Genomic DNA, 23606 nt, shown 5'->3' with positions numbered 1-23606 from the left:
ACTCATAGCGACCCTGTATAGGGTTTCCGAGGCTGTAAATCTTTACGGGAGCAGAAAGCCTCATCTTTCTCCCACGGACCGGCTGGTAGTTTCGAACTGCCGACCTTGAGGTTCGCATATTATTTCCATTTTACTGATTAAAAAGTGGTCTTAGACTGCTTAAAATAAGAATGATTGAGCTCTACTGTGTTCTAGGGAAGTTTCTTCCTTACAGCAACCTTTAAATCAAATATTATTGCAATTAAGGGTCTTAGATCAGAGAAGTGAAAAGACATAGCTGAGTTACTGTTGCACCTGATCTAGAACCTAAACTTCCTGATACCTGTTCCACAGTTGTTTCTTCTAACTGGAAAACAGAAAGGGGCGGAATAGGAAGAGAAAAAGAGTTAGGCTATGGAGTTGCAAACAGTCCTGGTATGGCTCTGTAGGATAAATACTGGCTTGTTAACTGCAAGGGTGGTGGTTCAAACCCACAAACTGCTCTTCAGAAACTCCGTGAATCAGAACAGACTTGGTGGCACTAAAAACCAACAACAACATGGATTTGCACAGAGCATTGATCAGGAATTTGTTTGTTTCTATGGGTTGATTGTATCTGATCAAATTTGTAATAAGAGCTCATGTTTAATTGGGCATGTACTGTATCATTTTGCATATTATTTCATTCAATCTTTTAACAATCCTATGAGGTAGATGCTATCATTATTTTACAGAGGAGAACACTTAGGCCCAGAGACATTAAGAAGCTTGTCTAAACTCTTGCCACTCATACTTGGTTGAGTAGCGATGCAAATCCAGATTTGTCAGACTACAAGGCACACGCTCCTATGGACTGCGATTTGTGTTTCTTAGCTCTGTCCACTTGGTTCTGACTCAACGGCTACGTTATTTGCAACAGAACATAAAATTGCCTGGTTTTGTGATGTGTTCATACATTGCTGCTCCAGGTTTGTAGTGGATTTCAACATGAGGGATTTCTCTTCTAGCACTGTATTGTGCAATGTTCTTTTGTTACCCATAGCTTTTCAAGAAATTGATTACCAGGCATCTCTTCCTAGTCTGTCTTAATCTGAAAGCTGCTGAAATCTGTCCACCATTGGTGACTCTGCTGATATTTCAATTACTCCCAGAATCACTCAACCACCACAATATGACAAAACGACGGAAATTATTTTGCTTCCTTTTCTTTTGTTTATATATTCATTCTAACTTTTATTTCCAGATTTCTGTCTTTACATTGAGGTCTGATTTTCTTTGTCATAGTTGCAATATTGATTTTCATTTTTGTTGCATTTAGGAATCTGAAATAAACAAGAAAGCATGATGTCTTCCATAAATTCTGAGTATACAATTGGTGGGGTGAAGATTAACTTTCCTTGTAAGGCTTACCCATCACAGCTTGCAATGATGAATTCTGTAAGTAATTTTTGGAAGTTATTTTGAATATTTATCAAGATGCAGATACTCACGATCCATAATCGATACTGTGTGTATGACTGCATTCATTTTCTTACAATAAATGAATTGAGAATACTTTCTAGGTTCATTTGGAAGAACATGAAAAACATTGTAAATTATGGGAAAATAAATATTATTAATCTTTACTAACCTGTATATGTCCATGGTTAGGAGGCAAAGGTGACCACTATAAAGCAATGTTCTCAGTTCATTTGGAATGTTTATTTACTTTACTCAGTTAATGCTGTTTACAAAGCATTTACTATCTTTTGCATAGAATACATTATTTCTCACCATTAATTTTTTTTTTTTTTTTAAGTATTTCAATTATACCAAAAATTAATGTGCCAACCGGGGTAGATCAGCTTCCCAGCTTTGTTAAATGTTACTATTTTAGCATACAGATTTTCCGACTATCTTAAAGTAGCACCTTTCTAGCAAACTTTTTGTAAGCTGAAATGGTGTGAAGAGAAGAAGCAGTTACCACTAATTTATACGGGAAACATTTTTGAGTGTTCCTAGACCCGTGGTAGAACCTACCAAATCATACTGAATAATACATAAAACCTACAGTAATGCTAATATATGTTGTTCACAGACTCAGCTGAAATCTCTGGCGACTTGATGCTGAGAGGCTCAGTGTAGTTCTTGGGGAAGGAGCTGCCGACCCCACTCTTGTTCAGTGGGGTTTGCAGTGTTACTTTAACAGCTTGCTGAAAAACAAATGCGAATGCAAGTTTCGCTTGTTTTGTAAAAGCAAAAATCTTTGCATTTCTTCTAGTTAGTGAGAACAGGTGCATACTAATGTAGGTCTTTTGGGAAAATGAACTTGTGAAGAGCAGGGGATGCCTGTACTCTATATCTTGTTTGCTAGTAACCAGTTACTTTGTTGCTAAGTGCTGTTGAGGGGGTTCCAACTCATAGTGACCCTGTATAGGATTGAAAGTCTTATCTTTCTCTCACTGAGCAGCTGGTGGACTCCTACTGCAGATCTTGTGGTTATCCTACAGTGCCGCCATGCTCCCCAACAAGGTTACTAGCATCTTCAATTTGACCTTTCTCTTTCCCAGCTATCTTTTTATATTTTTATTGTATATGCATGCTTTGTTATTGTTAAATGCCATTGACTCAGTTCTAGCTCATAACAATCCTGTATCGGGTTTCGGAGGAGCGGCTGGTAGGCTTGAACCACCAACCTTGTGGTTAGCAGTACAATACTATACTAGGACTCCTTGCATGTATTAATAAATATTATATGCTGTTGTTAAATGCTATCAAGACAGTGGTGACTCACAATGACCCATTATAGGGTTTCCAAGGAGTCGGTTTGAACCGCCAACGTGTGGTTAGCAGTTCAGTGCTTATCTAAGGCACCACACTTAGTGTGATCTTTTATTAATCTTTCTGTAGAACTTGTTCTTTCCTCCCCGCGTAACATTATTATTAACATGTAGCCCTTTGTATTGTTGGTACATTGGAATGACTTCTTTTGTATAACTGCACCAGAATGTATTGCCCACGTTCCTATTGATGGACTTTTAGGCTGTGCATATTCTTTTAAAATGCCAAACAAAGCTGCTATGAGTGTCTTACACATGTCTTGTGCTCCTGTAGGAAAGATTTCCAGTGTGTGCCTAGGACTGAACTTGCTGGAGTTGGGCATCTTCAACTTTACTAAACTTCTTTTCTGTACAAAGTGGTTATAACAATTTATACTCCCATTAAGTTTTCATCAGAGATAGTTAGAGGTAACAATACCTTGTGTGTGTCAAGTCTGTTTTGACTCTTAGCAACCCTTTATAGGAGCAGAAAATCTCACCTTCTTCCCTCAATTTTGCAAAAGTGATGGCATTTGCATAATTAATGCACAAACTACTTCCCTGCCCCCCACTCACCACCCTCTCCCCGTGGGCTTGATATACTTGTAAGCCCAACATAATTTTAGGGAGAGGCATAAAAGAATAAAGTCTAGATTTAGCTAAATACTAGTTCCTACTTTTCTATTGCTGTGTTCTTTGGAATACAGCCTCACTTCTTGCTATTCTATTTGTACTTCTGATGGAATGATCCCCTAGTAAAATAAAATGTTTACTGATTTTTAAAATTGTTTCTATGTTAATAGATTGTCAGAGGATTAAACAGTAGGCAGCATTGCTTGTTGGAGAGCCCCACAGGAAGTGGGAAAAGTTTAGCCTTACTTTGTTCAGCTGTAGCATGGCAGCAGTCTCTTAATGGTAAGTATATGATATCTTCACAAAATGTATTCAATAACCCTAAAGCAATATTGATTGTAATTTAGTCTTATATGACGATTCAGAGAAAGTTGGCTGTTACAAATGCAATAGCATATACTAAACTTTTTTTTTTAGTAAATGATTTAATATATTTCTGTATCTGCCACTTCCTTATACCATTGATGACTCATAGCCATCCTCTACAGGGTTTCTGAGGAACGGCTGGAGAGTTTAAATTGTGACCTTACTGTTCAAACCAACCTTGGGGTCCAGTGTTTATCCTGTAGTGCCACACCTAACATTAGAGCATAGAATATATAAAAATGTAATTCTACTTGTTTGGATAACAGATAAGCAGAAATTTATTGTATTATTGTTTCTATGAATTTATATTTTTCCATTGCTTTTAATATGCTTTCTAACAAATGCCCAACAATGTTTTCTTTTACTGAAAAACTATATAGTCTACATAATTAATTTAAAATACAGTATTGGCAACTTTTTAGTTATTAGATATTTTTGGCCTACTGTATTAAGAACATTTTAAGCTAATCATGGGTGTGTATGTGTTTATATTTTTAAGAGCCTGTTCATACTATTGGTAAGACGGTATTAAATATAACAAGTATATATTTAATAACATCTTGGTTGTCCATTTTGATTCTTGATGTTATTCTTTGAAGAATATCAGTTAATAACAAACTTTTAAAGAGAGACATCTGAAAAATAGAATTAGTAGCATCTGTGTAGTACAGATGGGAATATATCAGCACTAATTATGATAAATATATTATTTTGTATCAAATGTAAATCTATTACAAATCCTGTGTTATGTTTAGGAATGAAAATTTACCTATTTTATTGACTTAAAATGTTAATCTTAAAGTGTATTTTGAGTATTATACATTATGTATGCATGAGACTTGATGCATTAAAAACATGTTTCTGTTTGAAGTAAAAGTGTAATGTAAGGAATGGTTTAGCCTTTCATTATTGTTTTAATATATTGAACTTTCATATTCCTTATTAGGGAAATAGCAATAATTAAGAACACTGTTTAGGTATTTGTTTCTATCCTTTTGCTTGATTTTTAAAATAAACCTCAATATAAATGAATGCTCTAAAAGTAATTGTTGTTTGCTTATGTTATACATCTTGACTATATTGATAAATTATGACCAATTCTTTATAAACATTTCTGGCATAAATGTCTCTCCCCTATCCTAATTTGGTGCTGCAGATAGGGTGGCTAACTTATTTTGGCTTACCAGGTGCTTTCTTGGTTTAGCATGGAAAGTCCCACCTCTTAGGAGATAGCTTTTTTTTTTTTAAGTTAGAGACATTCTCAGTCAAGGCTTTGTTTTGTTTTTCATTTTTAGGAAAACCAGTGGATGATGGCGTCACTAAAAAGGCTGAAGTACCATTGTCATGTAGCTGTACCTGCCATTCAAAAAGTTTTACCAACAATGACATCATAGACCAAGGAACATCACACCATTTCAGTAGGCCAGGTACACCACCTTCTGAAAGAAATATTGCTTCATTAACTTGTCAAGGTAATTTGTCTTTTACTTGAGTCTGTTGATATCTGTTAAGTGCCTTCCAGTCAGTACCAAACTCATAGCAACCCTAAGGAAAGCAGCTGGTAGGTTTAGACCAGTGATCTTGAGGATTAGCAGTCTAGTACTTATCCTATAGCACCATACTAGGATTCTTGGTGTCTTTTTTATTGATTAATTACTGCTGTTATGAGACCAAATTTAGGGGAAGTTTGGTTGGCACAGTTGATTATACCTCTCTAGTTAATTTCTCTGAAATTATTTTAAAAGAACACGTACAGTTGTCAGAGACCCTTTAATGTTTTATTCCTGGTTTGACTTACTTGGATAGGCTTCTGGCATAAATAATTTTTGAAGAAGACAAGTAAAAGTAAATGATATTTAGAAATCAATGTTATAAGTAGCCAGTGTTGTTAATTCTAGTTAGAATATTATAAGTATATTGATTTGTATCTTAAGGCAAAATCTTCATTCATTCCTAATAAAGTTTGTTTGATTTTCTCAGGGCAGTATCTGATACAAAGATCAGGTGAATTTTAAGTATGATCCTTAATAATACTTAATAGATTTACTTAAGAGAATTATATTAAGAATAAATACAATTATGTGTGGTTTTTATCTTTCTTTTGCCTTTGACTGTTGGAAAGGATTAGCCATTAGTTTCCTAACCTAGGAGACATCCCGGACGCTTTGTTCTTCCTTGTTCCTTTATGCAAATCTCCGTCTCCACTAATACAAGTTTTGGTAGCATAGTGGTTACGAGTCGGGTTGCTAACCTCAAGGTCAGCAGTTCAAAACTACTAGCTGTTCCATGGGAGAAAGATGAGGCTTTCTGCTCCCGTAAAGATTTACAGCCTCGGAAACCTTATGCAGGGTTGCTATGAGTTGGAACTGACTCCATGGCACACCACCAGCAGCCCAGATTTGCATGTTCCTTCATGCAGCTCTCCATCTCCATTATACTGCTGGACTCCTGGTGAGGTGCTGTGGGTTAATGCGCTGGACTGCAAGGTCATATGAACTGCAAGGTCGATGGTTCAAGCTCACCAAGCACTCCTCAGAAACCCTATACAGGGTTGCTATGAGTCGGAATCGACTGGACAGCAACAATAACAGCTCAAAGTAGCGTAGTCTCTTGTTTACAGCATACAATACCTTCCTGTATTCATTCTTACCATTACTTAACCACTGGCAGGGAGAAAGTGGATTAAATACAAATAGTATCTCTTTAAGTATGGAATCGGCACATAACTGTGTGGAAGAAGGTAGATGCTTGAACTAAAGTGAAGTTCTATGAGGAAGTAGAATAAATGTTTAATGGGTGATCAGCAGTGTTGTCTACACGGTGTTGGACCTCAGTCTTTTTGGCTTTCTTTCACTTCTTTCTAAGGGTCATGTTTTCTTCTGCCTAAGAGCCTTTGCTTTTATTAGTCTGTCCTTTGACTAAAAAGTTCCATTTTCAACTTGTTATTCCTATTCTTCCTTTGTTGTTGTTAAGTGCCATCGAGTCAATTCTGACTCATAGGGACCCTGTATAGGGTTTTCAAGGAGCGGCTGGTAGGTTTGAATTAACAGCCTTATGGCTAGCATTTCTGTGCTTACCCAACCGCACAACACTCGTTGTTGTTGTTGTTAAGTGCTTTTGAGTTGGGTCTGACCCATAGTGACCCTGTATAGAGTTTCTGAGGAGCAGCTGGTGAGTTTGAACTGCCAGTCTTGCATTGTTGTTAAGTGCTGTCGAGTCGGTTCCGACCCATAGCGACCAGGTATAGGGTTTCCGAGGAGCAGTTGGTGAGCTTGAACCACCGACCTTACAGTTCAAACGACTTTGCAGTGCAGCTTATCCATAGCGCCATACCAGGACTCCAATCTTGCATTAGGGAGCCTCAAAAAAAACCATTTTGTTTTTTATGCCATGGAAAAAATGATTCTGTGGTGTCTTTCTTTAAATCTCAGCTTAAATGTCACTTTCTTGGGGGCACCGTTCCTGACCTTTCTGCCAGACTAGAGTTGTGGTGTAGCACTGCTGGATAATGCACCGAACATAAGGACAGTTTGAACCACAGTGTCAGTGGTTCAAACCCACCAGCTGCTCCTTGGAAACCCTATGCAGGATCACTATGAGTCAGAACCTACTTAATGGCACTTAACAACAATAACATTTTATACTGTCATCTTACTGTATATGATTCTTTCATAGCACTTGTCACAGTTTGTTTTGTATGAATGCCTTCATCATTTATTAATCTCTAATTAAGATTTTTTTTTAATTAGATGCGCTCCATGAGGTCAGGGGCTAATGTGATATAACCCAAATACAAAAGCGTACCCAAATTCTAAGTGTATATGTTGTTGATTTTAAGTGTTAGTTGATTCCAACTCCATGACTATGTGCAACCGTATGAAACACTGTCTGGTCCTGTGCCATCCTCACAATTGTTGCTATGTTTGAACCCATTGTTGCTGTTTCTTCAGATTTTGAATTGTGCCACATCGGTACTTGTGTGTGGATCTTTTCCCCCTAATCTGTAAATCCTTCAAGGGCAGGGGCTATTACTTTTTCATTGTTTTTCGATGGTGTCTGGCCATTGTGTGGATTCAAGTGATGGGAGTAGAGAGACCATAACCATTTTGAAGAGTAGAGAAGAAGAAAGGTACCTTGAAGAATACTCTGATTTAGAGTAAGGGAGAAACCAGTGTATAGAGTAGGTAAGACCAATGGCAAAGAACAAAGGGAATCTATTGGCTGTTTGCCTAGAGAGGTTAAGCTGATGGACTTGGGCGTGGCAATGCAGGATTTGGTCACATTCAAGCAGGGCCACTTAATAACCATAGGAATTTGGGCTAGTTATATTTGTTACTTGACTTTTAAAAATACCTAGGGTTCATATTTGTAAATGGAGATAATTAATGTTTTGTGATTAAGTGTTCATTAATGACCTTGGTAATTAACTTTTAGGATTGTGACGTTAGTAAAGAAATTATCGAAGCTTGATTCTACTGATTTGTAGCCTAAAGAACATTGAGAAAGTTAACGGGAAAGGAATATTGAGACATTGTAAAGAAAGATTTCTATGGAAATGAAGTACATTTTTTTTTGGAATACTTCAGTTATATTTCTTAAACCATGTTACTGGTATTGGTATCTGCAAAAGTATAGATCGATTTTAAAAAGTCAAAATTTGGCTTTTATTGAAAGCACATTTGCCAAGATATTCGTTATTATCTTTGTTAAAGTAAACCGAGTGCTGAGGAAATGCTGTTAAATTTCATGTTTTACATTATGATAAATGTAAACTTCTTGTTTTAAATTTTCTTGTAGAAAAAATGCTTAAGTTGTTTATGATAATATTTTATGACTTCTTACATAAGATTCTCCTGAGAAAAACACACTGGCTGCGAAGTTATCTGCCAAGAAACAGGCATCTGTATACAGAGATGAAAATGATGATTTTCAAGTAGACAAGAAAAGAATCCGCCTCTTAGAAACTACACAGCAGGTAAAGAGCTTTTTGGCAATGAAACGATCCCGTTAGTTACAGCTGAACAAGGTTGTCAAGTATCAGTCCGGTTTTCAGTGGCACCTGTGAAGATTAGTTGGGTCATTTCAGAGCCATAACTAGATTATCTGTTCCAACTTCATTTTCTATAGTTAACTTGTTACAAAGGAGTTTGGTATTTGTGAAAAACAGCAGCTTATTCACAAGAACTTGTCATTAAAGTAATACTGCTTGGTACTTTCCTATATATGGATAGTACGTATTAGGACTTTGACAATAAAAAATTACTTAAGGCAAAACACAGAAGAGGGAGCTTCAAAAAGTTTGTGAAAAGATGTAATTCAAAGATAATGGAATTTTTCCATGAACTTTTTGAAGCCTCCTCTTATATTATATAGATATTTTGTACTTTTCAAGTCCTGTTATTTTTGTACTGTGCCCATATTTTAATTGGGTTATTTGTCTTTTTCTTGTAGGGGTGTTGTAGTTTCCTACATATTTCACCCACCTATACTGTGACCTCTGCTGGGCCCTGCCACCACTGCTCTTTTTCTGCTTGTCACCTTAGGAGAGATCAGTCCTCACTGCCGCCTGCAGGGGAGGGCTGACCAGTCTACCAACACTGTCCCACGCACTGTCCCCCTCTCCATCCTCAAGAGTCCTCTCCCTCTCCTGCTCTCACCATATATTCAGGATGGTGGTCTCGGCTTCTCCCCTCAATGACCCCAAAGCACCCTTGGCGGTTTTGTCAGGGGCAGGGGGCTCCCTCTCCATGGGTGGAGAGTCTGGGTGCCACAGGTAGAGGGGGAGGGCAGTACACACTATTTGCTAGTAGGTCCTCCCACTCTCCCCTCTCACTGGCTGGTATTGTCCCCAGTGCCCCCATGTCCCCATGATAATCTGCAATCTAGAGTCTCTTCTGCACCAGTGATGACCAGGCCTGGCCTCTGCTCTTAACCTTAAGCTGTAGCTGCTGCTGACCATTTATCTGCTGGCCCCACATCTGCCCAGATAGCCTGCTGTGCTCTTACCTGTACTCAAGCAGGTGGGGGACATTGAGGAATTATAAGGCTGCACAGGTGCTGGTCAGCTGACATGAGATCCCATGGTTCCTGGGCACCCTAGTGTCCTGTTTCAGGGCTCCTTCTCACCACAACTCTGCCTGGCTACCCCTTTGAGTCTGGGAGCTGGGATCAGACCTTAGTTCCCTCTTCCTTTCTAGTCCTAACGGTAGCCCTCCTTCAGGACATTGGCTGCTGCTCACCTGGCCTCAGCCCCTGGTGGGCATCCAGGACTTACCAGGCAGTGTCCCGTTTCCATTGGCCCCACTGCAGCCCCTCTGCTCCTCTGCCCAATACCTTGGTTTCTCAAGAACTGTGCCCCCCTTTTCCCATTCCAAGTGGTGAAATACAAATAAGTTTCTTTTTCAGTGCACATGTGGTCCTCTGGTCAGGGACCCTGTCTAGAACCTCAGTATTCATTCCTGCCAGATGTATGTCATTAATGTGCAAAATTGCCATATAGTAGATTTTTTTTACTATTGTTGTAAATGTGAAATGTAGGATAACAAGAAAGTTGAAACATTGACTTTTGAAAAGTATTGATTCTCACCCCTTCCGCCATTGTCTATCTAGAATTGGATCTTGTGAGCTAAGTCTCAACATAAGACTTCTGTTTTTTCAGTTTGTTGGTTCTTATTGCTTTTTCATCAGGATGGTATTATCATCTCCTCATAATGTAAGCAAACAGATTTTTGGCAAGTAGGAAAAGCATAGAGACAGTGTGGAAAGAAAAAAATGTTATTATAAAACAAATTTAGGCAAAAGACAACTTGAATTATCAGATACTCAGTAAACAATGATAATCACGTAATTTTTTTTTTTATCATGACGGAGTCATGAATATTTATATTTAAAACATTTATTTTGAGATACAGTTAATGTAGAACAAGGCTTCAAATTTTGATTATTGTACTTTTATTTTCCAGTTACCTACATAATTGGACTTTGCTATAATCCCATACTTCATGTTCATATGGCAGAACTATTGTTTGCAAAGATCATTTTGCAAATACTTACGATGCTATAGGAGGATTCCTGGTGTGGCGCTGGACTGTGAGCCACAAGGTCGGCAGTTCAAACCCACCTTGGAAACCCTATACAGGATAGTTATGAGTTGCCATTGACTCCACAGCACTTAACAATGCAACAATGGTGCTATAGGATAAGCAGTGGACTGCTAACCACATGGTCAGTGTTTCATACCTACCACCTGCTCCTTGGCAACCTTATTCAGGGTTTTTATGAGTCAGAATAGACTCAATGCACTTTACAATAAATAACAATAGTAATTTTGCTATATCATTAATTAAAACTATTTTGGTTATAATTTACAAGGTATGACTATATTCTGTATTTCATTTAAATGTTACATGAAGTACCTAGTTGGGTTTTAAAAATTATTTTGAGTATTAGTAATCAGAAACAGTTGCCTTTTTAAAAATTCTAGCAGAAAACAGAGTTATTTTGACTTTTCAGAACAAATAGTCTGCTCAGACTGTATAAGCTTACATTAAACTTCATTTTGGTTCTGTGCTTACAGATTAGAAAACGTCATTGTTTTGATAAGGAAGCATACCATGTGGATGCAAAAGTTGCTCCTGGAAAGGCCATAAAACTCAACTCTCCATCAGGAAATGTAAACCCTGTTCCCCCACAAACTGTATGTATTTATGTCCTTGTTGAACTTATAGCTGAATTTACTAAATCATTTTTTAAAAACAAGGAAAAACATGTACTACAAAGAATGCTCTCTGCTTCTGATATATAAGATGGTAAAATCCTCTGTGCCTCAATTCCTCATTTATAAAATGACACAATTAGACTAGAGAGAGAACTAGAGATTCTTTTTCTGTCCTATACGCTAATGTTTGTAAACTACTTCCGTGAAATTCTTTCTCTGTCCTTTAGGGTAGCGGTTGCCAAGGAATGGACCAGAAAGCTCTAGAGGTTCCTGAGACTTTTTTTTTTCAAGTCTGTGAGGTTATAACTAGTTTCATAATAGTATTTCATAATTAGCATTGTCTTTTACTTTCTTAACATTTGCAGTAATGGGGCAAAAACAAAGATCGGTGTACCTCCCGGCACCTTATCACAGATCAAGGTAGTGGTGCCAAACTGTATTCATAGTCATTATTTTCTTCACCTTTATTAACTCACAGGTGTTTTTGTTTTGTTTTTAAAGTTACTTTCATTTAACAGTGCTTTTGATGAACCAGTACAAATTATTAATTTTATTGAATCTTAGCCCTAAGATTTTAATATTCTGTTTGAAGAAATGAGAAGTACTCATAAAACATTTTTGCCGGCAAGTATGTGAGGGGAAAGCACTTGTAGGATCGTCTGAGGTAGGAGCTGAACTGGCCACTTTTCCTCATGGAACATCATTTTTACTTGACGGAATGACTGACAGATAACTCTGGTAATTCTTGCAAATGATCACAGTGAGCCTGATAGAATTTGAACTTCCAGTAAAAATCAGAATTTTGAAAATCTTGTGTATGTCACTATGATCTTGGCTGTTATCTGATGAGATTGGTGGTGGCGCTGACATTTTCATGTTGTAGAATGAAATCTGTCAACATTGGTAAGATTTGCAAAACTTAGCGAACCAAGTATTTTCTAAATGACCAGCATGATATACACATCATGCCTGGAAAAGATGCATTCGAGACCATTCAGACTCCCTGCCCCCCAGTTCTTCTTCTTTCCTGGGCAGCTGCAGGGTTCATTTTCAGTCACTACAAATTAATGTACATGTCCGGAATGCTATGTAACTGGTTATTGTTTTGTGCTGTCGGGTTGATTCAGACTCACAGTCACCCTACAGTACCAAGTGGAGCCACCCCACAAAGGTTTCCTAGGCTGTGAATCTCTATGACAACAGATTGCCATGTCTTTTTTCTCTCGGAGTGGCTGGTGGGTTAGAACTGCCCACCTTTTCGAGTGTTACCATTGTGTAACCAGGGCTCCTTGCATGAAGATAAGTAAAAAGTATTGCTACTAGGGTTCTAGTTCATACATGCCTGAGTTTATTCCAAACAAAACCTATTTAACCATGTCTTTGTGATCAGTGACTGGCTGCAGACAAATTTTCTCTGGAATATACTTGGTCACTAGGAGTCAGAATTGACTCGGTTGGCAGTGGGAGTCTCACTAAGGTGACCTAATGAACAGGTCCAATCAGAAGAGTGGCTTTCAAGGGGATCTGTTAGACCTGTTACACTGATGACAGAGAGGTCAGCTCAGAAGGTTAGAGCCACGAATGCACTACTGTCTTCACTATTTCATCAGAGGGGAATCTTCAAAGGGCTACTTTTAGGAGGCCAAACAGGTGAAAATCCAATGGAGTAAGATCAGGACTATAGGGAGGATGGTTTAACACCTCAAAACAAGAAGTTTTTGCAGAGTTTCAACAGTGTGGGCAGCGGTGTGTGGATGTACACTGTCATGCAAGATCGCAGTGCCTTGGGATAGTCCTCTGCATTTAATCAGAAGTTTAGGCTTCAGCTGTTCAATGAGTATCTCACTGTAGTAAGTACTGTTGATTGTTGAACCTTTTTCCTGCTAATTCAACAGGCCTTTGAGAATCCCAGAAAACTGTAAACATCAATTTTTCAGCTGATGGTTTGTTTGTTTTTGTTGTGAACTGATGATAGTTTACTTGGGAGAACATCAGCTTTACACCATCGTTTCATTGCAATGATTACTGCATCATTCAGTAGTATTTACTTTCATTCCTTCTTTTTGTTGTTGTTGTTTTTTTTTGGGGGGGCGGAGGAGAGATGTACACAAAAACACTCAGAAATATATAATAATTAAAACAACGATGGTTGACTTTTGAACTTTTTCTTGGTCGGTGATTGAGGATGTTTCCATCCCATACTCAGCCATTTTCTCTCAGGCTCATAGTGATGAATCCATGTCTCATCACCAGTAATGATTTTTTAAAAGAAACTTTTACGTTCCTTCGAGTATCAGTCCAAATTTTGTTTGCAGATGTCCATGTTCTTCTGTTTATGTTCTTCTGTGGTACCTATCTCACACAAACTTTCCAAACCCTAGTCTGTTGTGGATGATTTCATAGGCAGAGCCTTGGCTGATTTACAAATGATTTGCCACATAATCCATTGCCATTCTCTGTTTGATAAAATCATTTCACTGGTACGCTCAATGTTGTCATCAGCTGTAGATGTGGATTGTTGTTGTTAAGTGCCATTGAGTCGGTTCTGACCCATAGCGACCCAGTACAGGGTTTCCGAGGGTGTAAATCTTTACGGGAGTAGAAAGCCTGATCTTTCTTCCACAGAGCAGCTGGTAGTTTCGAACCGCTGACTTTAAGGCTCGCAACCCGATTCGTAACCACTACGCTACCAGAGCTCTGGGTGTTTTAATATAACCGGACTGAGGAAAATTTTTAACTCACTCTTGTACATAGGTGCCTCAGGGATAAAATGGAAAATAATAAAATGTAGAATAAGTGATTAGTAATAGTTAAAATAAGGTAGAGAAGTGGTATTTTTTCTTTAAATTTGTTAAGAGGTGAACACTGTAGTCAGACCGCCTGGGTTTTAATCACACCTTTGCTGTTTACTAATCGTGTAACCTTGATTAATTATTTTAACTTTTGCTACTACAGTTTTTCCATTTGTTAAATGGGGATCTTAACAGTACTTACTTTACAAGGTTGTTGTGGGTTCAAACAAGTTAATACTGATAAAGTACTTAGGCTATAGCTGGCATCTTTGGCGTGTATAAAATGGTTAAGTGGTGGTGGTGATCGTAGTACTAGCAGCAGCAGCAGCAAATAGTGATTTTTTTTTTCTTGTCCAAGGAGTCCTGGCAGCTCAGACTGACTTTGCAGGCAAGTGCATTAACCTGCAGCGCCACGTGGATCATTAGCATTAAATAATCAATACAGTTTTTCAGAGAACCAGAACAATTATCTTCATGAATATAAGAAAGAATACTGGGGATACAAGTAGAAGTAATTTATTTCCAGCAGGTGGTCTTTGGGTTTGGTGGAGTAGTAATTTTTCTTTTCCTTCTAGTAACTTACTTTGGTATAACAGTACTTAGTCTTTTCAAAGACTCGTAACAAATCACATAAGTATATATTTTTTGGTAGAGTATGAAATAGGTAAATTTGTAAAGAGGTAGAAAAAATACCTGGTTCCATGCATAGTAATGTCATAGTATTTAATGTTCATTGTACAGCAGCGTCTGAAATGAATTTCTTACCAAAATAGATAAAGTAATTGACAAAATCTAGTTCATATTTTAGAACTTTTCTTTATGTTGATAGATCATATGCCTCATGTTTTATGTACCCTAGTTGGGTCTAGTTTATGTAGAGAACTTTAATAGCATAAATTGAGAGACTTGGACAAATAAATTTTATTTTTAGGACCTATTTCTTTATTTGGGAGGAACAAGAAGGTAGGTCTGATTTAATAATACAAGTTGATAATATCCATTTTACTCTGTTGTTGTTGAGTATTGTCGAGTCAGTTTCAACCCATAGCAACCCTGTATAGGGTTTCCCAGGAGCAGCTGGTAGGTTTGAACTGCTGACCTTGCAGTCTAACACATTATCCTGCAGTATCACATGACTGCATTTCACTCTAACAGCTCTAGATTCCATCAACCTATGTTGGGTCTTATTAGATGGTATAAAGGAGAACATTATTTCTCACAAGAGTAGTTATTTGTATTTATAAATTAATGAATTAGTCCTTTTATTCTTATAAAAGTAGAAATGTTATACTTGTAGTCTTCATACTTTAAATCTGCAATTACATTATTTTTGACATTCTTACTGTCATAAGTTAAATGAAAAATTAACTTCAATGATTTTTGTGAATGCGACATGTTTTGTAGATTAAAATTTTATTTTATGATTTTATTAAAAGAATTTCATTTCTTATGTAACATTGAGTTGGAGAATTATTCGATGTTGTCACTTTATCTTTTATCATCTCTAGTCTCTTTACTGTCTCTTCAAGTAAAAAAATGTCAATCCCTTTCCTCTTACGTGAATTACCTTTTAGTATCTCCTGCATATTCCTTTCTTTACATTTTAGATTCATTTCTAGTACGTCATATATGTAGAATAATAATCCATATGTAGAACATCTAGTGAGACTAAGGCTTCATATAGTCTTAACTAAATTATAATTAAGAAAAAAATTTTTTTAGTATGGTATCCTTTTGATAAAGAGCTCTGGTAGCGTAGTGGTTACGAATCGGGCTGCGAACCTCAAGGTCAGCAGTTCTAAACTATCAGCTGTTCCACGGGAGAAAGATGAGGCTTTCTGCTCCCTTAAAGATTTACAGCCTCGGAAACCCTGCACAGGGTCACTGTGAGTCGGAACTGACTCCACGGCACATAACAACAACAACAACATTCTTTTGATACTACTTTGTTCCAGTGTTCATAATCATAATTCATAATTGATTGATATTCTTTCTTTTCCTTAGTAAATCCTTACCGTGGGCCAGGTATTGTCACAGATACATTGTTATGCTTATTCTTTCTTTAATTTTTTTTTAATTAAATAAATGCTACCATTCTCTAAATTCTTTAGTAAAAGTATTTCTATTTTTGAGTTTGTCTGTTTATCACTTCAGTACTCTTGCATGCTGTGTAGAAGATACTGGAGGCCAGTAGAGAGCGCTGTTGATATTTGGATAAAGTCTGTTGATGTGGGCGACCTTGGGTTTTATTATTTCTTTTCTTTCTTGTACCCTAGCCTTTTTTTTTTTTTTCCTTCGTTTCATATTTACAATGTTCTCTAGCATCTCAGGAGAAAATAAACAGGATATAATGTTCTCAAAATTATTTTATAAGTCATTTTCTCTTAGTTTTAATTTACTTTGATTTACTATAAATAGCATAACTGTTTATACAGGTTCATGTTTATTATGCACCAGACACTTTTCTAAGCATATCAAAAAATATCTACTCACCTGGAAAATACAGGTTTAAGTGAGTTAATGATTATTGTCAAGTTCTTTGATATTTGCTGTGGGTTTGATAGTTTTCAAAATAAAATAATGAAGAGAATTTAACTCACTCCTTATAACCCTATGACCAAAAAACCCCTCAAACCCCTTGCCATCCATTGGATTCCATTTCCAAAAGTTGTCATCACCCTTAACAGAAACTCAAGGAGCCTTGGTGACACAATGGTTAAGCATTCAGCTGCTAACTAAAAGCTTAGTGGTTCAAACCCACGAGTAAGTTTTCTATAAGAAAGCCTGGGCGATCTGCCGTCATGAAGAGTATAGACTAGAAAACCCTATAAGGCTGCCCTTGTTTCTTATATGTTGTTGTTAAGTGATGGGTCCAATCCATAGAGACCCTGTATAGGGTTTCTGAGGAGCTTCTGGTGAGCTTGAACTGCTGACCTTGCAGTTCAAACGGCTCTGCAGTCTGGCGCATTAACCCACAGCGCCACCCCAGGACTCCACTTGAAATGAATGGCACACAACAGCAACAAGAACAAAACCCAGTACGCTGGAAGCAGTCCGTCGCCATTGTCCCCTCTCAGTTGTCCCTAGTAATCACTAATAAAAGACTATAGTTTCTGATGTAATGTTGAGTCTGTGCATTTGCCTATTCTGAATGTTTCATGTAAGTGGGACCATAAATACTTGTTTTTTTGTGTTTGACTTATTTCACTTAGAATAAAATAAATAAAATAGTTTATTTAAATACAACAAGCTTTCCTCCCCAAAAGAAAAGCTTAATACTATCTCCAAATTGTTACATGAAGCTTGGAGCTGCTCAGACTCATTTCTAAACTTTTAATAAATGAAACAAGATTGTCAAACAGCCCAGATGTCAGGGTCAGGTGAAATTATAAAATTATTGGTGGAATTTTCTTTTACACACTTGAATCAATAAGTTATTAAACCTTATTTCTGATTATCTTAAACTGAAAAAAAAAAAAATGGTAAGAATAGTGCAAATATCAAAATCCCCTGTCAAAGACTGTTTAAAGAGTTAAAAATAAATTTTATTTACTTAAAAGCATATGGGTTTTTCTATCTAAGAAAAACTTTAATCCTTTGTAGTAATAAAAACACCATTTATAAGTAAAATACTTTCAATACACTTGTTAAGTGCTGTTGAGTTGGTTCTGACCCATAGTGGCCCTGTATAGGATTTCCAAGGAGCAGCTGATAAGCTTGAACCACTGACCTTGCATTTCAAGAAACTGCAGCCCAGCACATTAACCAACAGCACCGCACCAGGACTCCTTAAATACACTCCAGGAAAGAAAAATACTTCATTATAAGTATCATCTTAAGATATTAACTAATGATATCTTAAAATCAAAATTATCTCAATTTCTAAGAGGTTTTAAACTTCTCTGGTCTGCAGTTTTGTTCCAGGCCTAATGTTCATAAAGGAGTCTGGTGTGGTGCTGTGGGATGGATGATGCACTGGACTGAAATGTCGCTTTGAATTGCAAGGTTGGTGGTTCAAATTCACCAGCTGCTCCTTGGAAACCCCATACAGGGTCGCTATGAGTTGGAATTGACTTGATGGTACTTAACAGTGAAAACAACAATGTTCATAATGATGTGATATATAGCTTGAAGTCTCATAAACCCTTCACATCTGAAATTATTACTGAAAGAGCCATGAGGTTTGTCCTGTCGTTTCCTCTCACAGATTCCATCTTGGCACATTGTAATCATGCCAGGTATTTTCAGATAACTAATATTAAGTACAAATTAATATACATAACAAATGTAAGTTAATTTCAAAAAGAACATCTCCTGATTTATCTGTATATTATATTCAACTGAGAGACTAAATAGACACACTAAAGTATTTTAAAACAAAAATCAGTCTTGAAGCTGGAGGTGAACCTTTGTAGAAACCAAAGTGCTGATATATCTGAATAGGATGACTTCAGACCTCAATCGAAACTCTATTTTAAGTTAAGCTTTTAATTTTTACCTTTCTAAAGAAAACCATTCAGTTTGTTTTATTTCGTCAAAATGTTACTGTTCCAATAAGAAAGAAGACAAGAACCAGGATTTCTAATCTAGATAAAGAATTGTTTAGTGCGTGTTAAGTATGTTCCCACTGTTTTCCCTGGAAGCCAAGTCAGAAGCCACAGCATTTTTTAGGATACTCTGTAATCCCATTACTTCACTGAGTTCATTTTGTTTGTGGGCTTTCTCTTCATTTTAATTTCCGTTGTATTAATGTTGTGGAATAAATCACTGGACCGCAAGATCGGCAGTTCAAACTTACCACCTGCTCGTTGGAAACCCTATACACTGTTGCTATGGTTCAGAACCAATTCTATGGCACTTAACAACAACAGATCTTTATAGATTGTTTTTTAAAAGAGCTTATTATGCAAATCTGATATTCTTTATTTTATGATCCATTCTTACTTGGCTAATAGGTGACCTCTGGCAGTAATTTTTGTTTGAGGTTTAGAGAGTATGTCAGGGTGGTATCTCAGGGAGTCCTCTAGACTCAACTGATCTAGTTAAGTCTGGACTTTTTAAGAATTTGACCTCTGTTTTACAATTTTTCCCCGTTCTCTCAGGATCCATCTGTTGTAGTCCTGATCAGAATTTTTGGAAGTTGTAGCTGGGCACCATCTACGTCTGCTCTGAGGGTAGTTGAGGCCTTGGTTCATGTAGACTATTAGTTCTGTAGACGACCTTTTCTATGAGTTTTTGGAGTCTTTCTCTTTTGTTCTGGATGAGTTGTTGTTGCTGTTGTTGTTGTTATTAAGTGCCGCAGAGTCGACTCCAACCCATAGCGACCCTGTACAAGGTTTCCAAGGAGCAGTTGGTGAGCTTGAACTTCAAATGACTCTGCGGTCTGACGCATTAGCCCACAGCGCCACAGCAGGACTTTCTGGATGAGTAATTGTATTTTAGATGGCCTTTGCAAGCATTTAAGACTCTAAACACTACTCATCGTATCAGGATGTAGAACATATGCTTTTTGAACCATACTGTAACACTTAGCCGAATTGTCTCATGAGATTATGGTACTAAGCCTTCAAAGCCAGAAAGCCAATCTTGTTATGTGCTTGGTTATGTCTCAGAATCCGTAACTGTGACCCCATGCGCTTTATTATATAAATATGAATTACATATTTACCTGTAGGTACATATACCTATAGATACATCTATCTGTACACACCTACACAATCATACTCAGACACATATTTGTTGTTGTTGTGTTCCACTGAGTCGGTTCCGACCCATAGCAACCCTGTATAGGGTTTCCACGGAGCGACTGGTGAGCTTGATCGAACCGACTTTGCAGTCCAGCGCATTAAAGTGCATTGCCACACCAGTACTTCCAGACACATATATGCCTGTTATATATATTTGTGTAGCCACATGCTCTGATTGTTGTTGGTTTTGTTGCAAAAGTATATTTGTCATATCCTTTTCCAAAAACATCCTTTTCTCTTGTGCACTTCTTAATGACTTAATTTACCTTGGTCAAGTTCTATGCACTTCACCCTCATTCAATCCAATCATTCCCATCACTACAAGTAACACGTGCCTACTATTGCAAATGTGACACTGTAGGATTAGCACTGGACTGCGAACCACAAAGTTGACAATTCAAACCCACTAGCTGCTCCTTGGAAACCCTATACAGTGTCCCTATGAGTTAGAACTGACTTGACGGTACTTAACAACAATCATTGTAAGAGCGACTCCTCTTTTCCACATCTCTTCCCATCCCTGGTAACCACCAGTGACCATTGGTCTCTGTGTGTCTATCTATTCTTCCTGTAAAAGTGTAATCATACAATATCTTTTGTGATTGGTGTATTTCACTCAACACAGTGTCCTCCAGATTCGTCTGTGTTCCACACCAGGAGTCCAGATTTCTTAATAGGTTTATTTATTTTCTAGCACAAGAAAGATTGAAATTATGAAATTAATAGTTGACTAAGCATGGGAATATTGGTGGTAAATATGTTTGTAATAGATCAGTAAGAGGAAAGAAATATTTGTTTTGTTCATAGCTAAATTCCCATGTCTACCACATAGTAGGCATTCAGTAGATGTTTGACTGATTGACTGATTGACTGATTAATACTATGTTTAGACACAGAACACCAAGAGTAAATAAAAAAGTATTGTAATTAGGGTTTCAGTTCATACATGCACAGATTTATTCCAAATAAAATGTCTGAAGAAGTCACTGCAGTCACTGGGTGGCTGCAGACAAGCTCTCTCAGTAATACATTTATCTTAATCTCATTAAGGAGTCCTGGTTTGGCAATGTGGGTTAACGTGCCGAACTGCAAAGTCGGTTTGTACCACAAAGTCAGTGGTTCCAGCTTACCAGCTGTTCCTTGGAAACGCTATACAGGGTCACTATGGGTCAGAACTAACTGGACAGCTCTCGTTTAGGTGCCTTAAAAAAATAATTCCAGTGTTTCAACTGGCTTCCTAGGGATCTGATGGTCCTGCTAAATTCAAGGCAGAGAAGTCAGCTCCAAAGGTTTTGGCTACTGTATTTTGGGATACCAAAGGGGTAATCTTGATAGGTTTTCTTTATGGACACAGGATGATCAGAGGCTTATTATGAAGACATTTTAAGAAAATTGAAAACTGCATTGGTAAGAAAAAGGCCAGGAAAGTTGCACCACGGAATTATTTTTCATCATAGGCAATGTCCCTTCTTACTCTTCAAGGGTATCAAGGCCTGTCCTGGGAGAATTTCATTGGAATCCCTTACTCCATAGACCCTATAGCTGTGATTCTGCTCCTTCAGACTTTATTTTGTTCCACAAAACAAAGAACGTTAAAAAGGAGTGTGATTTGAGTTCTCGTTGCTGTTGCTAAATGCCGTCTGGTCATTTCCGACTCTTAAAGACCCTGTTTAGGGTTTTCTAGGTTTTTTATCTTTGTGGAAGCAGAGTAAGTACCTTATCTTTCTCCTGCAGAGTGGCTGGCGGGCTTAAACCGTGGACCTTGTGGTTTGCAGTCTAATGCTTACTGTATGGAGGGAGCCACTGTATTTCCTGCAGGATGCCAAAACTGCCATTTTGACATAATGTGAATTGAAGAGAATTCTCTTGGGGAAGGGTTAAAGAAATAGGAACGCCACCTTGAGAAGTTTATAGACCTAAATGGAGGACATGATGAGAAACAATAGGCTCCCATGTTTACATTTCTGTTTCATAAAGGTTTCTAGGATTTTATAGCAGTGCTTTTTGACTTACTGTCGTATGTCATCGTAGTAAATGTTTGGAATGATTTTAAACTGTCAAAAGAAGTTAAATTCTATTTAGTAATGTATGATTCAAAAAGCCATTTTGGTCTTTTCTCTCCTTATTGTCTCCTAATAACTTTTTGCTTTCTTCCTGTATGATATTCTTGATGTCATCACACAGTTCTTCGGTCTTAAGTCATTAGTGTCTTATGTGTCAAATCTGGTCTTTAGATTATCTTTAAATTCAGGTGGGATATGTTCAAGGTCATGTTTTGACTTTCATGGATTTGTTTTAGTTTTCTTCACCTTCAACCTTAACTTGCATCTGAGCAATTGTTGGTCTGTTCCACAGTCTGACTGTCCCTGGTTTTGTTTTGGCTGATGATACGGAATTTTTCCACCATTTCTTTCCACAGAAGGAGATTTAATTTCTGTGTATTGCATCTGGTGAGGTACATGTGTATAGTTAGTCACCTTTTATGTTTACAAAAGGTATTTGCGTTGAAGTTTGTGGTCTTGCAAAACTTGTTCATGCAATCTCCAGCATCGTTTCTATCACCAAGGCTGTATTTTCTAACTACCGATTCTTCCTTTTTGTTTCCAATTTTTGTATTTCAGTCACCAGTAATTATCTTGATTGCATGTTTGATTAATTTCAGAGTGAAGAAGTTGGTAGAATTCTTTAAGTTCATCATCACTGGCTTTAGTAAATTTGAATAATCATGATATTAATTGTTCTATTTTGTAGTTGCATATATATTATCCTGTAACAGACAGCGCTATACTTCAAGACAGATCTTGAAATGTTCTTTTGATGATGATGCCATTCTTCTTCAGTTTGTCATTTCTGGCATAGTAAACTATACAATTATCAGATTCACAATGGTCAATGCCAGTGCATTTCAGCTCACTAATGCCTAGGATATCAATGTGTATGCATTCCGTTTCATTATTGACAACTTCCAATTTTCCTAGACTCATACTTTGCACATTCCATGTTCTGATTATTAATGGAGGTTTGTAGCTGTTTGACCTATCAGCAAATGAAGGTCTTGAAAGCTTTATTCCATTCACGGCATCGTGGTCAGTTCTACTCTGAGGAAGCAGCTCTTCCTGAGTTACTTTTTGAGTTCCTTCTAACCTGAGGGGCTCATCTTCTGACACTGTATCTGACACTATTCAGGTGCTATTCATAATGCTCCAGTATTCAATAGTCTGCTGCTATCTGACAGTGGTCACTGCTATCCACAAGGATTTTGGTGGCTAAGCGTTCAGAGTCCTGGTATTGTGCTGTAAGATAAGTCCTAGATCTCAAAGTCAGTTTAAATTGCAACGTTGCCAGTTGAAATCTACCAGCTGCTCCTTGGAAATGTTATACAGTCGGAATTGACTTGAGGGCGCTAAGCAATAACAGTATTCGTGTAAAAACTGGCTGTTTAACTTCACCTTTTGTTCTCTTGGGATTTCTTGACTATAAATTGTGAAAATCCCTTTACAATGAATTTAAAATTTAACAGTGGATTTTGTCAAAGTATTTTCTTGTACAAACGACTTTAATTTTTACTAATTTT

The 23606-nt window shown here is 37.3% G+C and overlaps 1 protein-coding gene across 1 annotated transcript in view; it reads left to right on the top strand.

The window, feature by feature from the left end:
- The first annotated feature begins 1323 nt into the window (after window positions 1–1323).
- BRIP1 (BRCA1 interacting protein C-terminal helicase 1) overlaps window positions 1324–23606 on the top strand; it is a 172905-nt gene continuing 150622 nt past the window's right edge. Inside the window, exons 1-5 of the mRNA XM_006833632.1 lie at window positions 1324–1416; window positions 3581–3692; window positions 5072–5248; window positions 8624–8751; window positions 11353–11472. Of these exons, the coding sequence (XP_006833695.1) occupies window positions 1324–1416; window positions 3581–3692; window positions 5072–5248; window positions 8624–8751; window positions 11353–11472 (630 nt within the window). The remainder of the gene's footprint in view (window positions 1417–3580; window positions 3693–5071; window positions 5249–8623; window positions 8752–11352; window positions 11473–23606) is intronic.

The sequence above is a fragment of the Chrysochloris asiatica genome, unplaced genomic scaffold (genome assembly GCF_000296735.1).
Source record: "Chrysochloris asiatica unplaced genomic scaffold, ChrAsi1.0 scaffold00007, whole genome shotgun sequence".
In the NCBI taxonomy this organism is placed as follows: domain Eukaryota; kingdom Metazoa; phylum Chordata; class Mammalia; order Afrosoricida; family Chrysochloridae; genus Chrysochloris; species Chrysochloris asiatica.
The sequence above is the reverse complement of the archived record's forward strand: the minus strand, read 5'-3'. Positions and strand labels throughout refer to the sequence as shown.